This window comes from Struthio camelus, chromosome W (genome assembly GCF_040807025.1).
Source record: "Struthio camelus isolate bStrCam1 chromosome W, bStrCam1.hap1, whole genome shotgun sequence".
NCBI lineage: Eukaryota > Metazoa > Chordata > Aves > Struthioniformes > Struthionidae > Struthio > Struthio camelus.
The window spans coordinates 56,527,332-56,547,482 of record NC_090981.1 but is presented as its reverse complement, the minus strand read 5'-3'; the positions used below and the strand labels follow the sequence as shown (position 1 = coordinate 56,547,482).

Below are 20,151 nucleotides of genomic sequence, written 5' to 3'. Positions count from 1 at the left end.
GGCCTACATATTCACGATCAGTCATAAAATTCCACTTGTAAATTCAGATTATGAGGATGGAAGTGAGCAAACAGTTTAGAGAAGAAACACTGCCACTTCACCTTGATTCCTTTTAAAAAAAAAAAAAAAAAAGTGAGCGAGCCCATAGGAACCCGGCCCAGAGTGCAGAACACACTGGGCAGCCCTGGGCCCGCTCAGCCGGCCACCTTCGCTGAGTGCTCTTCGGTACACAATGCTGCCGTTTCAAGGAGGTTTCAGATAAGAGATGGAAGAAAGCACAAATTACACATTCATTTAGAAACAACAATTCTTGCAAGCTTGTCTCTAGCCTCTATGCATGCCTAAGAAGTACTAACTGCTGGTACATTGCAAATTATGTTACAAATTCTGGAGCATTAAAGGAAAAATTTGGAGGAGTAAATTAGGATTGATAACCCTAAGGGATGTGTTTGGATCACAGGCATTGGATGGTTCGAAAGAAAAAGAAACCTAAAACTTGTAAACAGAAGCCCCGTTTAAATTAACTAGATAAAAAACAGCTAGTGCTGGACAGGTTGGTTGTTAGTTTCTTGGCTTTGAGGCGATTTTCTTCTAGATTTAGAGTAATTCTGTTGTTTGAGGCCTCGCTGACTCCAGCGTCTTGCTTTGTTATGAATTCGGGGATGGCTACATGTAGAGCAGCACTGAGTCTGTATTGACGGCACCAAACATTTGCCAATGCTTTTCAGCCTCTGGCAGAAATGAACCGACAGCTGGTCTTTGCTGCAGGATAGGCCTATGGCGGAGAAGATGAGAAGAATTAGCTGTATTTTGCAGAAAAGTGCATTTCTAGTGTATTTCTAGAATCTTCAACTGCTTTATTCTGGACAGTCACGTCTGCTAAGGCTCATCTTTGTGATGGCTTTCCCTTCCTTTGCATTAGTTTTCAGCTTGAGCCTCCTGAAGTTTTGGCACTCCTAAGTGAAAAGATCCTATTAAACTTCACATGACCTTCTGCCTTGGAAAATACAGCACTTTTTATTATTGTTCAGCGAGGGTTTACTTTTGCAGCAGATGTAGCTGATCTGCCTTTTTCACTTTAATGTTTCTGCTTTTAAGAACTGCCAGAAGGATTCCAGTAACAATGATCTGTGTGTCTGGTACTCTGCCATTCTCGTACCCGTGCACTGGAGATAAGCCCACGGGGGCTGCCTGTGGGCTGCAGAGCACCGCAGGGCAAGCAGAGAGGGCATAAACGGCATGAGCAACTACGTGTTGAGCTTGACTCCACTTCACTGCAGCACCAGAACAGGCCAGGGACCAGTAATGTCTGTATTATGGTGCTGATAGGTCTGTAGTAGCTTTATGAAAGTGAGGTGCATCAGATTTAGTCAGGCATAAAAATATCAGGGGTCCTCAGCTGGCAGAAGAGGTAGCCGAGAAGGGACATGATCGAGGTTTGCAAAAGCAGGAAGGTGACGGGTGAGCTGAATGCAGGGCCGTTGTTCAGCAAATCCCTCCACAATAGAAATACGGAAATTTAATGAAACTAGGAGAAAGGTGGTTTAAAATAGATAAAAACACTTCACACAGCAGGCTGTGAACTTCTGGAACTTGCAGCCAGAGGAGGTAATGGAAGCAGAAGAATTGCAGGGTCAAAAAGAGTCACATGCAACAAATTCACATAAAAAGTTCCATAAATGTAAACTGAAAGAACTGGGCTGGGGTGCCTCTAACAGCCCTATTCCGACAGTTGGGGATGCTGGAGGAACACAAGGGAAATCAATCACAGAAAGTGACTAGGCTCCTGCGTCCTCCCTAAGCAGCATCTCCTAACGCCATTGCTAGAGACAGAATACTGGGCTGCATGGACCACTGGTCTGCCCAGTGGACGTTTCTTATGTTTTACTAGCCTCTTGAGCTTTTTATTCACAGAAGCAGCTATTAACAAATCCGTGTAGGTGCTATTTATCTGAGTGTGTGTTGTCCTGAGCATGAGATGGACAGGAGATAAACACAGCAATTCAACTGTAGGGCAAAACATGTGCTAAAGATCTTTGAACAGCAGGACAGGTGACTCATAGCACTCTCAAGCGTATGCCAGATCTGCGCTGCTCTCAGGAGTCAACCTCCCGTCTTATCACCCTACTGCACCCACACTGCTGACCTGCTAGGAGGGAAGAATCCTCCTCCAAAAGGCCTTTGAAGGCTCTTCCAGAAAGTCTCTGAGCTGGTGTTGTGCTTACCATAGGTACCTGGGTTGGATACTGCACTACACGGATAGCAGAGCTTCAGGTTTTACTCTACTTTATAGCCATCATGAACAGGGATAAAGATATTCATGTACAAACTTTTTCTCCTTCTCTGGAAAATTACCATCTATACAACTGCACCCCTCGTTCCTTAAAGGAAAGAGTAGCAGGACACCCAGGGTCGTAAGAGGAGCTTTCTTTACTCCACCTCTTCATTTTGGGGACAGTCTCACTCTGTAGGACACTTGAATTCATAGTGCCGTGACACAGACTGTATCTGGGTTCACTGCTAGCCACATTTTTTCTTACAGTGTATTTCCCACTTTGCTTGCTTGTGCTCTCAGTTCAGAATACGTAGTTACTAGAGGGGGATCTGTCTTAAGAAACAGCATCTGTTTGGACTTAGCCTCCATCACTGCACAGTCCTATTCCATGGTTACTGGGTTTCTGCTTCCAAACAGTTGCCTCCCCTCTTCCAAGGGAAAAACAGCCTCTGAGATAACTTGCCACTGCCTTCTAACAGCAATATTTGCAGACACACTTTGGGCCCTCCATTGCCTCTGCCAAATCAAGCAGTCTGCTGACTTGAGCACTTATAGCTTCAAGGACACAGCTGCATACAAGCATAGCCACTCTGCCCTGCCAATAAATGAGTTTCCAAGCTTACAGCATGCCGTTTTGCCACCCTTTCTTTACAGCTTAAAGCAGCCTGTGAGTTACCTAATATGTCTACCAAATATGTTACCTAACATGTTCTAACAAATAGAAACATCCATTTAGTTGCAGCATCAGAAATTTAGGTTCAGAGAACTGTATTCTCCATCATGACAACGCAACGCTGATGGGGAGGGAGAACATGGCAACATGACCCTGCCAATAGCAGAGCTGAGCTGCAGCGGGTTAGGCTAACCTGTAATTTCTGAGCCTGTAGCATTCCCAGTAAGCTGACAGACTAGGTCAGCACCAGTGCAGGCCCTCAGCGCAAACAACGAGCTCTTTGGAAACTGCCTGCCCCAGGTGGATCATCATACCTGTACTTTTCCCACAGTCCTGTGGATTGCATTTCTGATACTCCACTGGCTTGGGCTTATCCGCGCACATACTGTGATCCTCAGTTTCATTGCTTTCCGTATTCACACACTTCACTGTTCTTTGCTGAACGCCTCCTCCACAAGAAACACTGCACTGAAAGAGAGTCATTTTAACATATATAAAAACCATTTCAACTGGAATTGTTTAATACGCCAACTTTTGAGCTGTAAAGCAATGCCACATGACGCACAACCAAAGACACGAAACTACTGTGTGCGCTGCTTTCTCGGCCAGACACCTCCACGGCGTATCGTGGCCAGGCTTGGGCAAATAAAGCGGAGAGGTAAACGGTATAAACACAGCATCTTGGCATGTGTAGCCAGGGTGGGAGAACTGCTTTCTCCAGAGGAGAAGGCGGATCTGAAATGCAAACCCTACCAAGTAAGAGAGCAATTCTCCAGATCAGTATTCCAAGCAGGCATTTTTTGTTCCCTGCATTTTTTCACTGTCTGTATTAAACATATTTTAAAAAGGCTCAGTGAGATGATGTTTTTTCTTTGGTGATATTTACACTGCAGTTATCCTTTCCTTATGACAGAGAAACAACTGCCAGCTGCTTGTTCTGGCTACACACAGATGGCCACAAAGAGAATATTTTCACAACAAGATTCTTTACTGTTTTGAAAATTTACTTAATTCCTCATACATCACAGAGTTTAGGAGAATTCCAGTGAATTTCACATTCTCGTTTTCTTCAAATACATAGTAGTAGCCAGCGAGAGAAACAAACAAACATAGAATATCAGCTAATGAAGTGCAAGGAAAGACAGGATTGGTACCTCTTTATTTTTTCCTCATATCATCCTTTCTCTAGTGTGTGCCTCTGTGCATTAGGCATAATGTTATTGGCATGAAGTATGTATAGCTAAGATCTTAGGTTTTATTGCTGCAACTTCAGATTAATGTTTAAATATGTTTTTTATAAAATAAATGAGACTAATCAATCAGTAAAATAGTAGCTATACATTTGGGTATTCAGTTGCTTATTTTATCCATTTCCCAACATTTTCGCTTTCATAGTCAAATATTAGAGTTTAATCCTTTACACTATACTGATATTCCACCTAATGTCTTTCTGTCAAAAACAACTCAAATTTTCCAGGCTAAACGACTCTATGCTATTTACTTCTTTGTGAAGTAAATATTTATTAGATACACCATTTTCTTTACAGTTGAAGATGTATTGCAGATACTAGAAGGTTTCCCACACGCACTTCCCATATTTTTCAGTTAGATTTCCAGAAGCCAAGGTAGAGGGCTGCTGGTCAAAACTCAGGATGTCTGGTTGTGTGGACAACTCCACAAAGTTTCTTTTGGAGTTACTGAAAAAAAAAAAGTCTGGAAGAGTAAAATGTTCGACTGTTTGGAGATGCTCTGAAAGCACACAGAAATCAAAAAGCCTGATTGTACTTGGAGCGACTCAGCCAGGTTTGCCCTTAAAAATTTAGGCATTTTCCCTCTCTCTCTAAAGATGCTTTGTCCTGTTATCCTCTTGAAACGTTACCTGGCTCCATATCTAACAGCACATGGCTGAATTTACTATCCAGGTAGCCTGCTTCAGTGGAAAATTTCAAACGAATAAGGAAAGAATGTCAACGGCAATTTCTCCTTTTGCATTAAAAGAGTAAAATAACCCAACTCTCCCTCCAGTACTATACTATATAATACTATATAATGCAGCAACTAAAAAGCTATAATGTCTACCACCTGAAGGAACTGAGACGGGCTGTCTCTGAAATGTTTGGCTAATATTTTTAAAGCATATCCCAGCACAGCTCCAGTTGTGCACTAGAAACTAAACTTACCAGAGGCACTGAAGCTCACAAACAAATGGGTAATTAACTGTCTGACTGATCCCTCCTCACTTTGACTTGTCCTTTACTCTTTAAATAACAGCAACAATTTAAATATGATCAAATACGGCCAATTCATGATGTAATATAACAACGGATTTAGCTCTCTACAGCTTTTGAGACCTGCAGATATGCTAGCTGAACGCCAACGGGTGGTTATTCCGATCAGTGCTGGTTTGTTTTCAGCTCATTAAAAAAAAAACAAAAAAACTCCAAAACACCCCAAAAAACTGGATCCTACAGAGCCCCACACCTGGTTAATCCACTGTGTACAAGGTTGTGTGCTGCACGACGCAGTGGCATTAGGTCTTCTGTCCAGTCACAGCAGCCACCTTCTGGGCAGTCGATGTGTCACTTTTGCTGGCCACCACCCCAAGTTCTCGAACACTAACAAAGGAGGAGCACAAACCCAAGGGAGGCAGGTTGGAATGAGCGACACAACCCAGAAGCAGACAGTAAAGACGGCAGGAAATGCTCTTCATTTAGAAATGTGGAACCACAGGTCAAAAGAAGCATGCCACTCATTCATGTGATTTAGAAGCTGTACAGGCTAGCTTGCACACCAGGTCTAACAGCCCAGATGTGAGGATAAGCCCTGCACTGACACATTTTTCCATCGTTTGCTTGGATAAAGACAAGAAAGAGGCTGTCTTAAGTACAAAATACTATGGAGAAAACTGTTCCTGACTTCTGTTAATGAAAATAATATGGGACAGCACAGAATTGGCAACGGCAGCCGATGCAACACCACTGGCAGCAATGACTTCTCCAACAAAAATGAGTATGCAGGTCACATGTCTGCAAGTTCAATCTGCAATATTTATGGAAGACAGTACAAGTTCATGAGATGCAACATCTCATTCTTTATGAGACAGTTGGGGACATTAATATTCACTCAATGCATCCAATACATTATCCACAGTATGGCAAAAAAGCATCACACAAAGACAGTGACCTAGATTCTTTTTAAGCATTCTTTTGTCCCTATTTTATTATTATTGCTCAACTGAATACTATTATTCACTAGGTCTGCAGAACAGCCTGCTTGAAATACACAAAAGGTTTGGTACACTCGTATGCAGTAAGGGCCAGATATACTCTGGGTAACGCACTGCTCCTGTCCTACACGGAATTGCAACCCTATGGACAGACACAGGATCAGAGCTGCTGTCTGATAAACACTCCTTTTCGATCCAATTGTATCCAATATCCTCAACACGAGGACAACTGCCAAGGACGGCCAGGAGCTTTTAGAAGATATTTTAAGTGGCAAAAGACCAAATAGTGGAATCATTTGGCCAGTCTTTTATTATTCAACTTTCACTGACTGATCTGGCAGCAAACTTGCATCCCGCGCTCAGGATGAGGTCTCCTGTTTCTTAAGTGTGATTTGTCAGGGGCCTGTAAGGAAGCAATGCCATCACCTTCCATTGAAATCTATAAGCATCAGGTCCACAATGCAGCAAGTGGCGTGGCACCTTTTCCAGACCTCCTCTTAGTGTGATCAAACATTAAAAGGTAATCATCATACCACGTACTCTAGCTGAAACAAATATGGGCCTGGATGCCGATGAAAGTTTGCCGGTCCAGATTTGTATCCAAAGTGACCCACAAATCAGGTTTATCTTATGTCTGATCTCATTCTCTGGCCCCATGAAATTCCAGCCAAAAAATGTAGAGGAAAATTCTAAACGGGTCATAAGAAGAAAGTAATGTAAAAACTGGCAGCAAAAGGGTACGGTCTGAACAAATCTCATTTACTGAGCCAGTAGGATAACTCGGACAAATTCACTTAATACTCGAGGCCTTTTGCTACTCTGTTTCAGGGTATGGTCATTTACAGCCCTGGCTGTATATCACATGCAATCCTAGGAATAATCCTGGCAGGTCTTTATCTATAGTAAATTTTGCTCTAACCACACAGACGGATTGCAGAGCCTACGATTAGTAATAGCTGTGCGTCTTCCTTTGAGGGACAGTAAAAGACATAACAGTCACTGCTATTCGACAGCTAATAGCTCATTCCAAAAGCTTCTTTTAAAGGACAATACCTCTTTCCAGGGCTCCACTTGCCACTGCAAGCAAGGCTCCACATTACAGATAGTGCTGAGCTGTGGTTTATATCCAAGTAACTGGCAATGAAAAGGCCTGAGAACTCGCTTCTCACGAACATCCACGCAGTGAACATCTCTGGTCTTGAAACCGCCACTGCAGTTAGCAGAGCACTGTACATGAAACAAAAAGGGGCACATATTTAGCAGTAGTCCTCTGACAGACTGTCCCTTCCCCAGTCTCAGGGGAGGACGATGGGCATGAGATTTTAGCATCGTGATTCACAGGTGTAACTTCCAGTTTGCCATAACAGCAATTTGTTATTAGGCTTAAAAATTTGGTTTTCGTCACAGCAAATCAGAACACACCGTATAAATATTTCTCTTTCTTCACTGGAACATCCACTAATAATACAAATGCAGATTTAATTAGGAAACCTTGCCAGCTATTTCCAAATATGTCATAGTAGAAAAAAGTCATAATGCAATAAATATTAAAAAAAACAAATCCCACGTATGTGAACAAAGAGTCAGTTCTTCAGCTGTTCCTGCTGCAAGCTCGAAGCAAAGAAAGAGGCACAGCTATGCGAGTAACTGACTTCCAGCTCAGCCGTGGAAGAGGCAAACCACGGCAGGAGACTGCTCAGGCTGGCAAAACTGCTTCTCTTTGCGTATGAAGCAGAGTTAGAGGGTGCACTCACACGCAGCAGCAGTTGCCACCCTCATCTTCCTCGTACCTCCACAGCAGCGGGAGCAGCAAGTTTGGCTCTTCATCCCTGTCTTGCCTCCTTTTTCACCTGCTTGACCTTCCACTCCCTATCTCTCGGCACAGCAGGAGCCACAAGGATCTGACACCCAGCAGCTGTCTAGGGTCCAGGGGCTGCAGGAAGACATGTCTCTTGTCTTTGTGCAGAAAGGAGCAGAAGCAACCCCAGGAGGGTACCAGGAGGGTACGGGGAGCTGGGATGCAGCACGGTGATGGGGGTCGCAGTCCTCTACCTCAGGAGTGGAAGCAGGGTGGGTAAAAGGGATCCACACCTTGAGAGCAGGCTGGGGTGAGAGAACAGTGGAGGAGAGATGGGGAGAGACCCTGAACCTCACTCGCAGCCTGAGACATCATTTCTCCGCTTGGAGCACTGCTGGCTCCATTTCCTACCCGGCTCCCGCCTACGCAAGTGAGACTTTCCAGGCTCCCGCCTCTTCCTAGAGTTTGCTCCAGTGCCTCATCCAGCAGTACTATCTTCTGTCCCTAAATACCAGGTCCATAGGACCTATCCTGCTGTTGAAGATCTGAATTTGCTACCCAAGGACAAGGATAAACATACTTTGAATTAATTATTTTGTCTTCATCCAGAATTAAGTCCAGTTCTGCCTACATCACCGATTAACCTCAACCAACTCTGCTCTTTATGGTCATGTTGCAGGACAACAACTGCTCCTGCTCTCCTCTACATAAATAATCATTCTTCAGTTGAGCAAGGAAACTGAATACATTACTTGTTCTGGGCACTGAAGGATGGACAAAAGAGGAATCGGTGTTCTTGCACACAGAAGTTTCTATCCCAATATTCAGAAACAACGGACAGAATTGACTGTGCAAGAAACAGTACACATAACCCCAAAACGACTGCAAATTATATTTGGCATTAAACTCAGATTGTAAGGTCCAGTCTAAAAGCAATGAAGAATCTTTCTTTGCAGGAGAAGATTTTGACTAGAGTAAAGGAACATCGAAAGAAATCTTCACTATGCTGGCAGTGGCTTATAACAATATTGCTGTGACAAAGGTGCATGACAAACATTTGAAACAAGCAATGAGAATAACAATTGCCACTTGTAAAAAGCAACAAAAAATAGCCATTTTTATATATGTGATTGTAATTAGGTTTGTATAGCTAAATTGCTGGAAAACAAGGGCGGCTAACACAAGAGAAATCTGTTACAGAAGGACTTTTGCCACAAATTGGCCTCCAAATTGGACTGACACTCTAAAATACCCGCTTCCTATAGCATTTTATCATTAAATTTGACATCTCGTTACTTTCTGCGACACAACTACCATTCACTAGTTGCAAGAGCGGTAACATTTATGAAGAAAAAGTAAAGGTGAAATGCACCCCAGTGCAAAGGGACTGCAGAACGTCTATGCACCATTTAAAATGAATTTTGAAAGCTTAAATGTGGTTATGTGATGCCTTGGCCTTGCCTGGACTTTCTACATGGGCATGTATTTCATGTACAAATCTTTTCTGTGACAAAGGGCTCAGTAACATAATGGGGGTTTTGTAACTATAACCTTTTCTGCAGAGTCTTTTGTGCATGAATCTATGCTCTAGTCCAATGGCAACAACACTGTCCACAAAAAAACAACATGTTTAGAAAGAGTTTCAGAGATCTTCCTTTCTCTTTATTAAATCTACATTATTTCAATTGGAATTTTGTATTTTTTTTTTTCCTTCTGAGTATTGAAAAATAGCCCAGTGAAAAAAAGCCCCAATTCTGGATAGCCTGAAGACAAAACATAACAAGATTCAAAAAGTTTCACCAAAGTCCTTCCAGGTGTTCATCCTACATCTTACAGTACCAAAAAAGAACTGAAATCCAATTCCTCAGGTTACACTTACCGTCTTGGACACTCTTACTTCTCTTGACCGGCCTGCGTACGTAACTGGGACAAAAAAAGACCCTAGCAACAGTAGGCATTCTCCCCACCACATTTTTCTTCACTTTCTGCAAAGTGAAATTTGTAAGTTGCAAGACAAATTCTCACTTGTTTATTAAAATTAGGATATGCCTCTAGAGGCAGAGGTTAAGAAGATACACATGCAAATATGTACAGTTTCGCCTTAGGATCTTCATAAAACACGGACAGCGAGCTCTGCTTCAGCTCTAGGGGCAAGGTTTAATGAGCATGACCCCCTCACAGGAAGAATGGAATTTAGAGCAGATGCATTTCCATAAATAACTTAGCCAGGAAATTAGTAAATTAGAGCTGAATGGTCAACTGGGAATTATGTATGCTTTCAGTGCAGTGAATGAATAATTATTTTAAATATGAAGTATTTACAGCTCCCTAGTCTTTGAAGCCACTGAGCTTACTGCTCACGCACAGCTCTGAATGAGATTACCTTGCTCCAATTTCCTGTTTTCCAGCTCGCGCAAGGGCGGAGATAACATCTTCTTGCAGGATCAGGCTTCTTGGTGTGCTGGCAGTCAGATGCATCCCTGCTGCTACACTCCACATGTCTCCAGAACGCCCCCAGCCCACAGGTGGTAGAACACTGCACAGCGGGAGACGAAAGTCCGGTAGCAAATCTTAGTCAGTCTTTCCGGAAACAAGTTAGGTGCCTAAACATAAATATCTAGAGCCTTTTTAGATGTCCTAGGCTATCCAAGATGCTTGCGCAGACTCTCCGAAGAAGATTTCACATTTACCCTTGATCGTCTTAGTTAAGATTATGAAGGAGAATTTTTGTTGCTTAGTTAGGAAAATACCAGTTCTGATTTACACCACGCACTGCTCTTCATTGGCAAACTTCTATTTATTGAGACATTCTAAGTCTGTATCAGCTGCCCTGTTGCTTCCTTTGGTGATCTTTGATGCTTTAATTTTCATTTGTTAGGGCAAAATGTCAGTGCATCTAACCTTCATCAGTTTTCCTCCTCCATTCCTAATACTGCTAATGACATAATCAGTGAAAGGAGTGCATGATATTGAAAACCTCAAATACACTGTGCGAGACTCTAGGCAAAATTGGGCAGAAAAAGAAATTTTAAAAAAGATGAATTCAGAGCACAGCTAAGTGCTTCCAAGAGTTGGGAAGCTTTTAACGTCTAACGTGAGAGGAGATTGATTATCTCGGTGCAGTTCCCAGAAGTGCACACTATTCACCAAAAATGTCATTGTCATTATATTCTGAAGCAGGAAGATGTGAAGAGTAGCAGTGGCTGGAGACTCCCTTTTCAAGGGGACAGTGTACTATTTGCAAAGTGTGAAATCCAACACATTCCAAGCAGCCTGCAGCTGGCATGAGAAACAGCATAAGTAATCGAGGATTAAACCAACAAAATAATGGAGAGTAATTGCTACTGTGCGGTTTGGACTCCCTATGCAAAGAGGGAGAGTTAATCAGGGAGAGTTAAGCCAAGTGTCCTCGGAAAGATAAGGAAAGTTAAGTTGAAGCTCGGGCAGGAAAAGAAACCACTGAAGACAGCGGGCATGACACCAGATTCAAGCAGAGAAGTGGAAAAATTGTAAAGGGTCACAATAAAGAATTTGTGAAAAATTGCAACTTGTGAACAGCTGGAATCTGCAAGGACCGCTGCAGCATGCCATCTCCAGGTTTCCAAGGCTCCTGGGACATCTGGCCAAGAGGAGAGAAAGATCTTGTTAATGGGGAGGGTGTATCACAGTTCAGTTCCGCAGAGTCACAGATCTATCCAGGACAACTTGCCTGCAAGAGAGGATGGATTGTCTTTGTCTGGGTTGCTGACAATTCAAAGACTTCCACCAGCTCTGTTCTATCAGACCAAGACCCTACTGAAGGGTTGCTGATGCTCAGCTCAGTTTTTGAGCAAAGCCACTTCCTCCTTATTCACAAGGACAGCACTGATACTGCCAGGGACGATGCCGAGCAGACCAGACAAGAAAATAAGGCTCTGTGAGTATGAGAGCGCTGGGACACAGCAGGAGTCTTTCAGAAAATTGCTGCTTGTGGGTACAGCCAGGAGATAAATGTATGATGCTGTAAATAAATATTGGTAGAAAGTTTTGGCTTCCTTGACCATGGTTTCGTGTTCTGCAAAGGAAGACCACTGGAGGACATATACTTGCTCTGAGTTTCAGGAAGAGCCAAGAGTCTGGTTTGTTGCTTTTCCCTTTTGTCATTCAGGAACCAAAACTTCCTCATGTCTCAGCAGATGTCTGTTACAGACCAAGGAGGCGGAGGAGACTTTTCATAAGCAGCAACAGGAGTACAGAATGAACAGATCCAGTAGTAATGGGGTTATCTTCGGTACTCAGAAAGCTCTTAGAAAAGGAAAATGACAGCCCAGAACGTCCTGGGAATGTGACAGGAAAGAAGTTAGAAATAACAGAGAGAGGCACTGGTGTCAACGTGAAAGCTAAAAATAAGTCAGGTTGAAGCGATCACAGAACAATATAGCTGTTTAAAGAAAAAAAAAATGTGAGCACCAGAAAAGCGATAATACCTGGTTTTCAAACCCTCAGGAGTGAAGATTAGCTCTCTTGGGAAGATATGTTTTCCTTTTTCTACACTAGTAAGTTGAGCTGTGCCCCAAAATGTTCTCAGACACTGGAACATGATGGTCTATATAATTAAACCATTCCATTGGCAAATTGCATGCTTTTGCCCTATGTTAAATAGTGTTCTCCCTTTGGGGGATAAGTGTCAACAGTGGTATCAGGGCATGTGACAGCATTTCAAACAAATAGATTTTTACAATTGGAAGGACATTAAATAAAACTTTCTAAAATTTAAAAAGGCTCTTGCTGACTATATTCTCTTATTATCATTGTTAGGAGGAGATGGCTGCCCCCAGTCAGCTCTGACCCCAGAGTAATTACCATCCCTGAACGCAGCAAGACGGCTACACAGAAACCTACTTGTCAAAAAGCATGATTCCTGGGGATCAAAAAAGAAGAATCAATAGCAATATACAAAATGCTGCAACCATATTTCAGAGGCCATAGAAAATTTGGCAATCTGTACTGCTCCTGCACAGAAAGCAGAAGTTATCCAAGCATTATGATCATTCAGTAACGGTCAGGGAACGGAGATATCCGGTCAGGGAAGCACGCTTCTCCACCTGCTCTGTTTAGCATGCGGCGTCTTGCAAGGTAACAGTTATGTTCAACAAAGCCATTCTTTTCAAAGCCTCTGTTGTGTGACAAGCTGGGAAATTGGGACAAATCATCACTTTTCAGACCAGGTATCTTCCAAACGCTGCTTGTTCACTCTTTAGCACATTTCAAAAGAGTTTCTAAATTCCCTGTGAGCTGTAACTTGTTTCATGCAATCTCTTGCCATTTTTATGAATCACAGAAGACTCAAACAAGACAGGGCTTTCATAAGAAATAAGAGAATACCGCAGGATAGTAACACCTCTTTTGATTCACTTTCATTAATGTGAGAGATAAAAATGTTCATTTTGGCACAACCATTAGTGCAGATAAGATAACTGCTCACTCTCAAATAGCAAGAAAGTAATCTTAACGCTGTAACTATCAGCTGCTGTATCCAAAGATATTGTCATAGCCACAGCCATTGGCCTGACAATTTTTACTTCTATTCCAGCCAGGTAAAATGCTTTTGGTTTACTACTACTATCCAGTTCCAGTACCTGATCCCCTAAAACCCTCCAGTGGCACAAAACTCTCATCTCTCTCTCTTTCTCTTACGATATCTCTCCACAGACATATTGGACAAATTAAGTTCGCCAAGTGCACCAGTTAAACTTTGGACTAATATCCTTGTCTTGACTTTATAGATTCAAACTGGTTTTACCAGGTTGGATGCTGCTCTGAGACAGGAGCAATTTGCTTAATGGTGGATACAAACGTTCGTGGTAGTATGAGGTAGAAAAGCACCACAAAAATCTGTTAATAGCCAAATGAAAAATACGTTTAAGTAACCAAAGTATTACTGCGCTCTATCCAGTTAAAAATAACTTACCTCACTCCAGTTCCCTACTATCCAGTAGGCCTTAGCATGCAAATTGTTGGATGTTATTAGGTGGCCGTTTTCTGTGACATTTGGCAGAACCCCCTCAGATGTTGCAGCCTGGTTCCTGGGAGCACGCTCGAGAGGTGGAGATTGCGTGCTGTTAGTTACATCATCAGGTCGCTTTATTTCTGCTCTATTGTCAATCTGGTCTCTCAGTGGATTACCAAACACTGTGGGCATTACTGTAACAGATGATTCTTGGGTGATTACTTCCACGACAGGCACATCAACTTGCAGACTGAAAGAGTTTGCTGTTGTTGGAAATGCCAGTCCTCGTGGTGTTTCGCTAACAGGAAGGAGCGTAGAAGTTTCTTGGTGATGAGGGGCTGGGGAGAGCCGAGAAGTCACACCGTCACGCTCAAGGACATGAGACCTGGTATTTAGCATCATGCTCCTGGTTCTGATTTCAAGATCAAGTTCGGTGCTGTAAAGGAGCTCAGTCGGTTTCTCACTGCTTCCTACTGACACATCGATGTCATCAGATTCTTCAGTTAAGTAATCATAGCTGGGAGTTACTTCCGGACTTTTGGTAAATGAGGATACACGACTGTCCTCACTTTTTGTTGCTTCACTCTTTACAGTGAAAACTGGCTCACTCTCAGAAACACTCTCAGCACGCCTTGTATGTTCAGTACTTGAGCTATTAGGAAAAGGCCACGAAGCAGTATTTTGTTGTGAACTAGTTTCAGTAAAAGCACCAGAATAATTGTAAACATTACTTGATCCAGCAGAATTGTTATGTAATGTTTTGTTGGCTGCTCCTTCTTCTTTTAAAACATTACCCACACCAGAGGACGTAGGCAAAAAGGGAGTTACGTTTTCAGACTTGGGTATTTTTGTAGTTGTACGGAACCTCGGGCTTGGTATGGGTATAGGTATTCTGCTAGGAGAAGCCCGTTTGGGATTAACGGCTGTTTTTCTGATTACGATCTTTCCTCTTCTGGGTGCCAGCGGTGGTGTCAGAAACCTTCCAGCAGAAGGACATTGCTGCAGACCACACAGGGCCTTAGAGTTTGGTTTTTTGGAACTATCACATGGCTCATCATTATTTTTGGCACAAGTGACATTACGAGTCCTTATTCCACCACCACAAGTAACTGTGCACTGCAAGAGAAACAAAATTAATACATCTCCCCTCTTCGTTCTGCCCTGCATATTAATAAGTATCAAATGGTATCTGTTTACAGATACAATAACAAAAGCATCCTTATAAACCATCAATAACAAAACTTTTCCTGAGGACTAGGCCTTTATTTTTTTTGTCGTTTTCTGCTAGCATGGAGCTTTTAGACGAGTAAATGTCTCATTGAATATACAGCACTGATAAAAGACTGCACGAGAAAGACAAAACATGGAAGAATATGCTAGAATTTGATTTCTGCAATGACACAATCCCAGTCATTTCAGCCAGTACCTCTCCCATTAGAGTAATAAAAAACAGACTAAAAAGCTGCCATCAAAAACATATCTGACTGGCTCTGTTCTAGCTACTCACGATGCCCCAAACCTGCTGAGATGCTTTGTGCAGCTCACAGATTCTTACTAAATTTGGCTATAAATGGCTATACTACTGCATCCTCGTTATCTGCCTAATTCAGTACGTTCATTTCACAAGATACAGGATGATTTTCTAAGGGCCAGGTAAGTTCAGAGCAGAGGGAAGTTTGCCTGTAAAAAATCTTTCACCTTCACCAGCAAAGACTGTTCTGCAGACACAAGTCTATTGACAACACTGTCATTTGTGCAGGAGAAGTAGTCTACCTTATGCTCCTTCCCCAATTTCTGCGGAAATTTCTGGTGGAAATTTATTTTTGCCAGCAATACGCAAATATAACTCATCAACACACAAGCACTTGCTCTACTTAGTATCAGCATGCCACTTCTGTATAATTATTCTGCTGGCCACGAACTCACGGGCTACTTTTTCACAGGCAGTTAAAACATGCTGGCTTCCCAATTTACAAAACAATGAACATTCAGTGATGATGGCTTGTGAGCAGCATAAGCTGAATTAAAACTGTCACAAAATTCAATTAGCTCGTTATCAAACTGGCTAAGCCCATTAGTGAATAATCGAGTGCAGAAATTCTGAGAGAGAAGAGAGAAGAGGCATGAAAAAGGAAAGTTTTGTAAGTTTTGAAAAACTCAGTAAACTTCATTTCCACTCAGGATGGCACCTGAAAATGAAAATGAAGATGGACTTTGTTGTGCATTTGCTGTCATGATTATTAGAATTACATTTTTCTTCTCTCAAGATATATAACAAAACTACCTGTTTGTGAGCTGAACCGTGAGCAAGCCCTACTTTGGCAAAATCATAATAAAATAGTTTTAAAATTGCACATCACGTGAGACCTCTTTCTCTCCCCTAAAAGAACAAATATTTTAGCGCATCTTTAGATTTCATGGAGAAGTGGGCTGTTTAAAGTGTGGGGAACCTGAACTCTCTTTGGCCTCAATGGAAAGCAAAGTTGTGAAGCATCTGCTGATATCAGGCCCATAATCTAAAGAAAGCTAAGTAGTATGAGGTCCTGCCACATCAAAGCACATCAGATGAGTACTCCCTATTAGCACTACCATACACAGCAGAATATGTTGCACTCTATTTAAACACATTTAGTATACTGCAGTCACCATTTTGATGGCCTTACATTCTGCGGTTTATCAGCTGCCAGGGAAATAACTGCATAATATTTATTTAACACTTTCAGGAGGCACAGATATCCCAATGTTTGTTAGGGGTTCAGACCAATACTAGAAGTAAAGAGCTTGCACGCTACTGTAAAACCAGCAGAGATATGAATGAAAAAGAGATATGAATGTAAAAAATGTGAATGTAAAAATGTTTCTTTGCATGCCTATATACACAATACACAGCCTCTCCCATCCAGTTGACAGCAGTAATAATGTCCGAGAATTGCATGGAAGTTTTGAGCGTGCAAACAGGCTCTCTTCTACAGTACAAAAAGCCCAGCAACCCAAACTTAGAAACTCAGGAACTTTTAACAATCAACACATGTTGAGGTATTTAACATGCAGTGTGTTTTTTTTCCCTCTGCACAAAGGGCTCAGGAACACACGTTAAAGAAAAAAGAGAATGGGGGAAAAAATGCAGGTCATCGGTCCTTTTGATTGACTATAATGGACCATTCTGAAAAAAATACTTAATTCTACAGCTGACCTGAATTTACCTCTGTCCAGTTGCTCACTGTCCAGTCAGAAGGGCACAAGACATCCCTATTGCATGAAAGATGGGTCTTCGGCTTAAGCAGATGCTGGCATTCTGTGACAGCCAACGCCTGCTCATCAGATCCCACCGTTTGGATGCAAAGTACGGTTCGCTTCTTCTGTCCTGTTGGGCCACATGTAGTTGAGCATTTTTGCCATTCTCCTGCCCACCATCTGAAACCCACAGGGGGAAGAAATATTAGAGGAAAATAATTCATCACAAACACATTAAAGAAAGGGTCAGACAACCCAACCCAGAACTTTATTACTGGTGCTTTTTTCTTGTAGTATAGTACTTAAAGTTCTGGGTTCAGACACCTGCTCCGTGCTCAGGTACTGGCCAGGCACTGATTTCCAAACAGCAGTAGGCGCTGAGGATTATGTTTCGAGAATAAATAAGAACCCACTGAGTGACAGTCTTTCAAACCTAAATTTGATGAACAGCTAGGAAGCTTAGTAATCAATTTACTCTATCCTATTGTTTATCTGCTTATTGTTTCCCGAGTACAGAAAGAGCTAACAAATGAGAATCACAAGATGGTCTGTAATCAGAGCATGGAAGCAGAAAATCATTTCACACGTGTCCGTACAACTTATACAGCACAAGTGCTCCAACTGGCAGAATCCCATGTTACCTCCATAACGGGAAGGAACCAGGCGAATAACCTCCAGAAGACCAGCCTACAAGCAGAGCTATGCTCTGTTTGCACCCAGGCAGGATCTCTGCACAGCAGCCTTATTTTCTTTGGACCTAGCTAGGTGGTCAGTACTAGGCTGGGTGTTTTCGTAACACTTTTTCTCCGTGAAGTCCCTTATGTTTCTCTCTGTTGATTAAAAATAGCCCTCTGCAGCATACTATGCACTGGTTCACTGAACTGAAGATAGCTTTACTCCAGTGCAGTATCTTCCAAGGTAGTACAGCTTACCAGCATGACCTGTCCCCTTTATATTCAGTTTACCTTAGCCTTTCCCCAGCCTCATCCACCTGTTTCTTGTCATACTGAATAGAGGGGACCAAATGCCTGCGTGCCTGTTGTCTGTGATGAGAAAGGAGGGCAAAGATTTCTGAGTTTCTACTGTTTGAGACAAACTGACATGAACTGCGAATTGTGCCACTCGCCTAAAGATGTATCTCTGTATTTTTGAGCCAAAAAAACCTTCCCGTTTACAGTGTCCCCAGCAAAAACACAGCCCCAAGTTGCTGAAGGAGAATTCTGGCTCAGTTGTGAACTCTAAGCCACAAAAGCTCCTAGACAATATTACTTGTCCCTTGGTTTTAAGGCAGATCATGACAGAGCCTTATGTTGGAAAAAAAAGGAGGGATAAATTCAGAAAACGCCTTTCTAGACAGAAAAACACAAGAATTTGTTTCTGGCTTATAACAAACACTATTCTATCCCGATTTTCCTTTATAGGCCAATGACCCTAGAGCAAGGTAATCGTATTCTGATAAATACATGAAAATTCAGTGTAAGGTTTTATTCCTGTTTCTGGCACACATCCTACTCTGTCACAATCTCCTGCTTGGCCCCACCACCTTACTGCAGTTCTGGCTTCTTCAATTTGCTCACTGTTCCTCTGCCCCAAATAATTTAATCTTAAATTGCAAATGAGCTGTCACTGATGTGCAGGACACTAATTTCTATTCATAATTATTAAAAAGAAAGGCTTCGGAGCTATCAAGCTATGCACACAGCTCATCTGTGCAACCCCCTGGTCTCCCCCTGAGGTACACACCTTCCCTCATTCGCTTTAGATATGTATATTTATAACATTTCTTTTTAAATTACCCTATAAGCCCTTTGGGGCACAGGCTGTTTGCTACGCACTGTAGAAGGCTAGCACATTGCCACCCCAACCCTGCATCAGGCCTCTGGATAGTGCTGTAATAAAAGAACAACTATTTCTCTCCTGCCTCTCTTTGGATGGTCTCTTGCTCTTTCACGCTTCTGCAAAACTAACACGTGGTTGAAAAGCCAGCTCGCCCCTGTGGAAACTGGCAATAAAGAAGCAACAAATAAATTCTGGCAACCTGAAACAAGCCATTTCAGGGTTGTTTTCATATCTTGCATCTGCTTTCCAATTCTCTTTACTGTCTCTAGTACCTTGTAAATTGCTGACACTTCGTCACAAAAGTAACTTCAAGAATGTGAATTGCTCTATTAATTTTAATGGCACCAGACCACATATTTCAAGTCACAGACACGGTAGGCTGACACCCTCTCTGCCACCATTTTTGAATTACTCGGAGCAAGGGTTCAGGAGTTTGCAGGTTTAAGTTCTGAACTGTTAGCACTAAATCATCTGAGTTTACTGAACGACTTACCTTGACCAGCTGAAACGGTGCATGATTAATAAGTTATTGCATGCAGAACATTTTTAAAATGTCTTGAAGGAAAGTTAAGTACTCCAAAGTTAGGAAATTCTTGAATTAAGATTTTTTTTTTTGGTCCGGTCCATTATGAAGGCCCCAAAGAAGGTCCTAGACTGCACAGAAAGGAGCAACACCTGAGGGACTGCTTTGCAAAACACTATTTATCTACGAGCTTCTGTAGAGGCATGACTCCCACTGTGGTGGCATGGCTGGAACTGGAGGGGACTGCTGAGCAGACACCCAGCTGCGACACAGCAGTCTGAGATCCAAACATGCAACTGCAGAGTTGACGTGGCCTAGCATTTGGACCTCCCAGGTGTCTGGCAAAGAGGGGGGGCACTGTCAGACAGACTTAGCTTTGTGCAGGTTACAAACAGGGCTTTCATCAGATCACACACAGAGGTGCTTAGCAAAGAAAGGGATTTGGGGAAAACTAGTAGGTAGCTGTGCCGATTGTGATGAGAGACTGTGACGATTTGGCAGAAACTGAACCCGATGGGAGTCCAGTAGGGCAGGGAGCCACAAAGTGACAGTGCATGGGGTAGCACGAAATGAGGTGCACTGAACACTGGTAGC

At 42.5% G+C, this 20,151-nt stretch overlaps 1 protein-coding gene across 2 annotated transcripts in view; it reads right to left on the bottom strand.

Moving 5' to 3' along the window:
* Positions 1–296: 296 nt before the first annotated feature.
* Positions 297–20,151, bottom strand: part of LOC138064250 (A disintegrin and metalloproteinase with thrombospondin motifs 12-like) — a 164,770-nt gene continuing 144,915 nt past the window's right edge. Inside the window, exons 18-23 of one of the 2 annotated variants that reach the window (XM_068925954.1) lie at positions 17,165–17,375; positions 13,923–15,077; positions 10,356–10,508; positions 7,228–7,401; positions 3,263–3,416; positions 297–775 (exon numbers count right to left, since the gene is read on the bottom strand). In XM_068925954.1, coding sequence (XP_068782055.1) covers positions 540–775; positions 3,263–3,416; positions 7,228–7,401; positions 10,356–10,508; positions 13,923–15,077; positions 17,165–17,375 — 2,083 coding nt within the window. In that variant the 3' untranslated portion in view covers positions 297–539. Of the gene's footprint in view, positions 776–3,262; positions 3,417–3,921; positions 5,564–7,227; positions 7,402–10,355; positions 10,509–13,922; positions 15,078–17,164; positions 17,376–20,151 lie in introns of those variants that run through there. The other variant, XM_068925955.1, reaches the window with a different exon arrangement.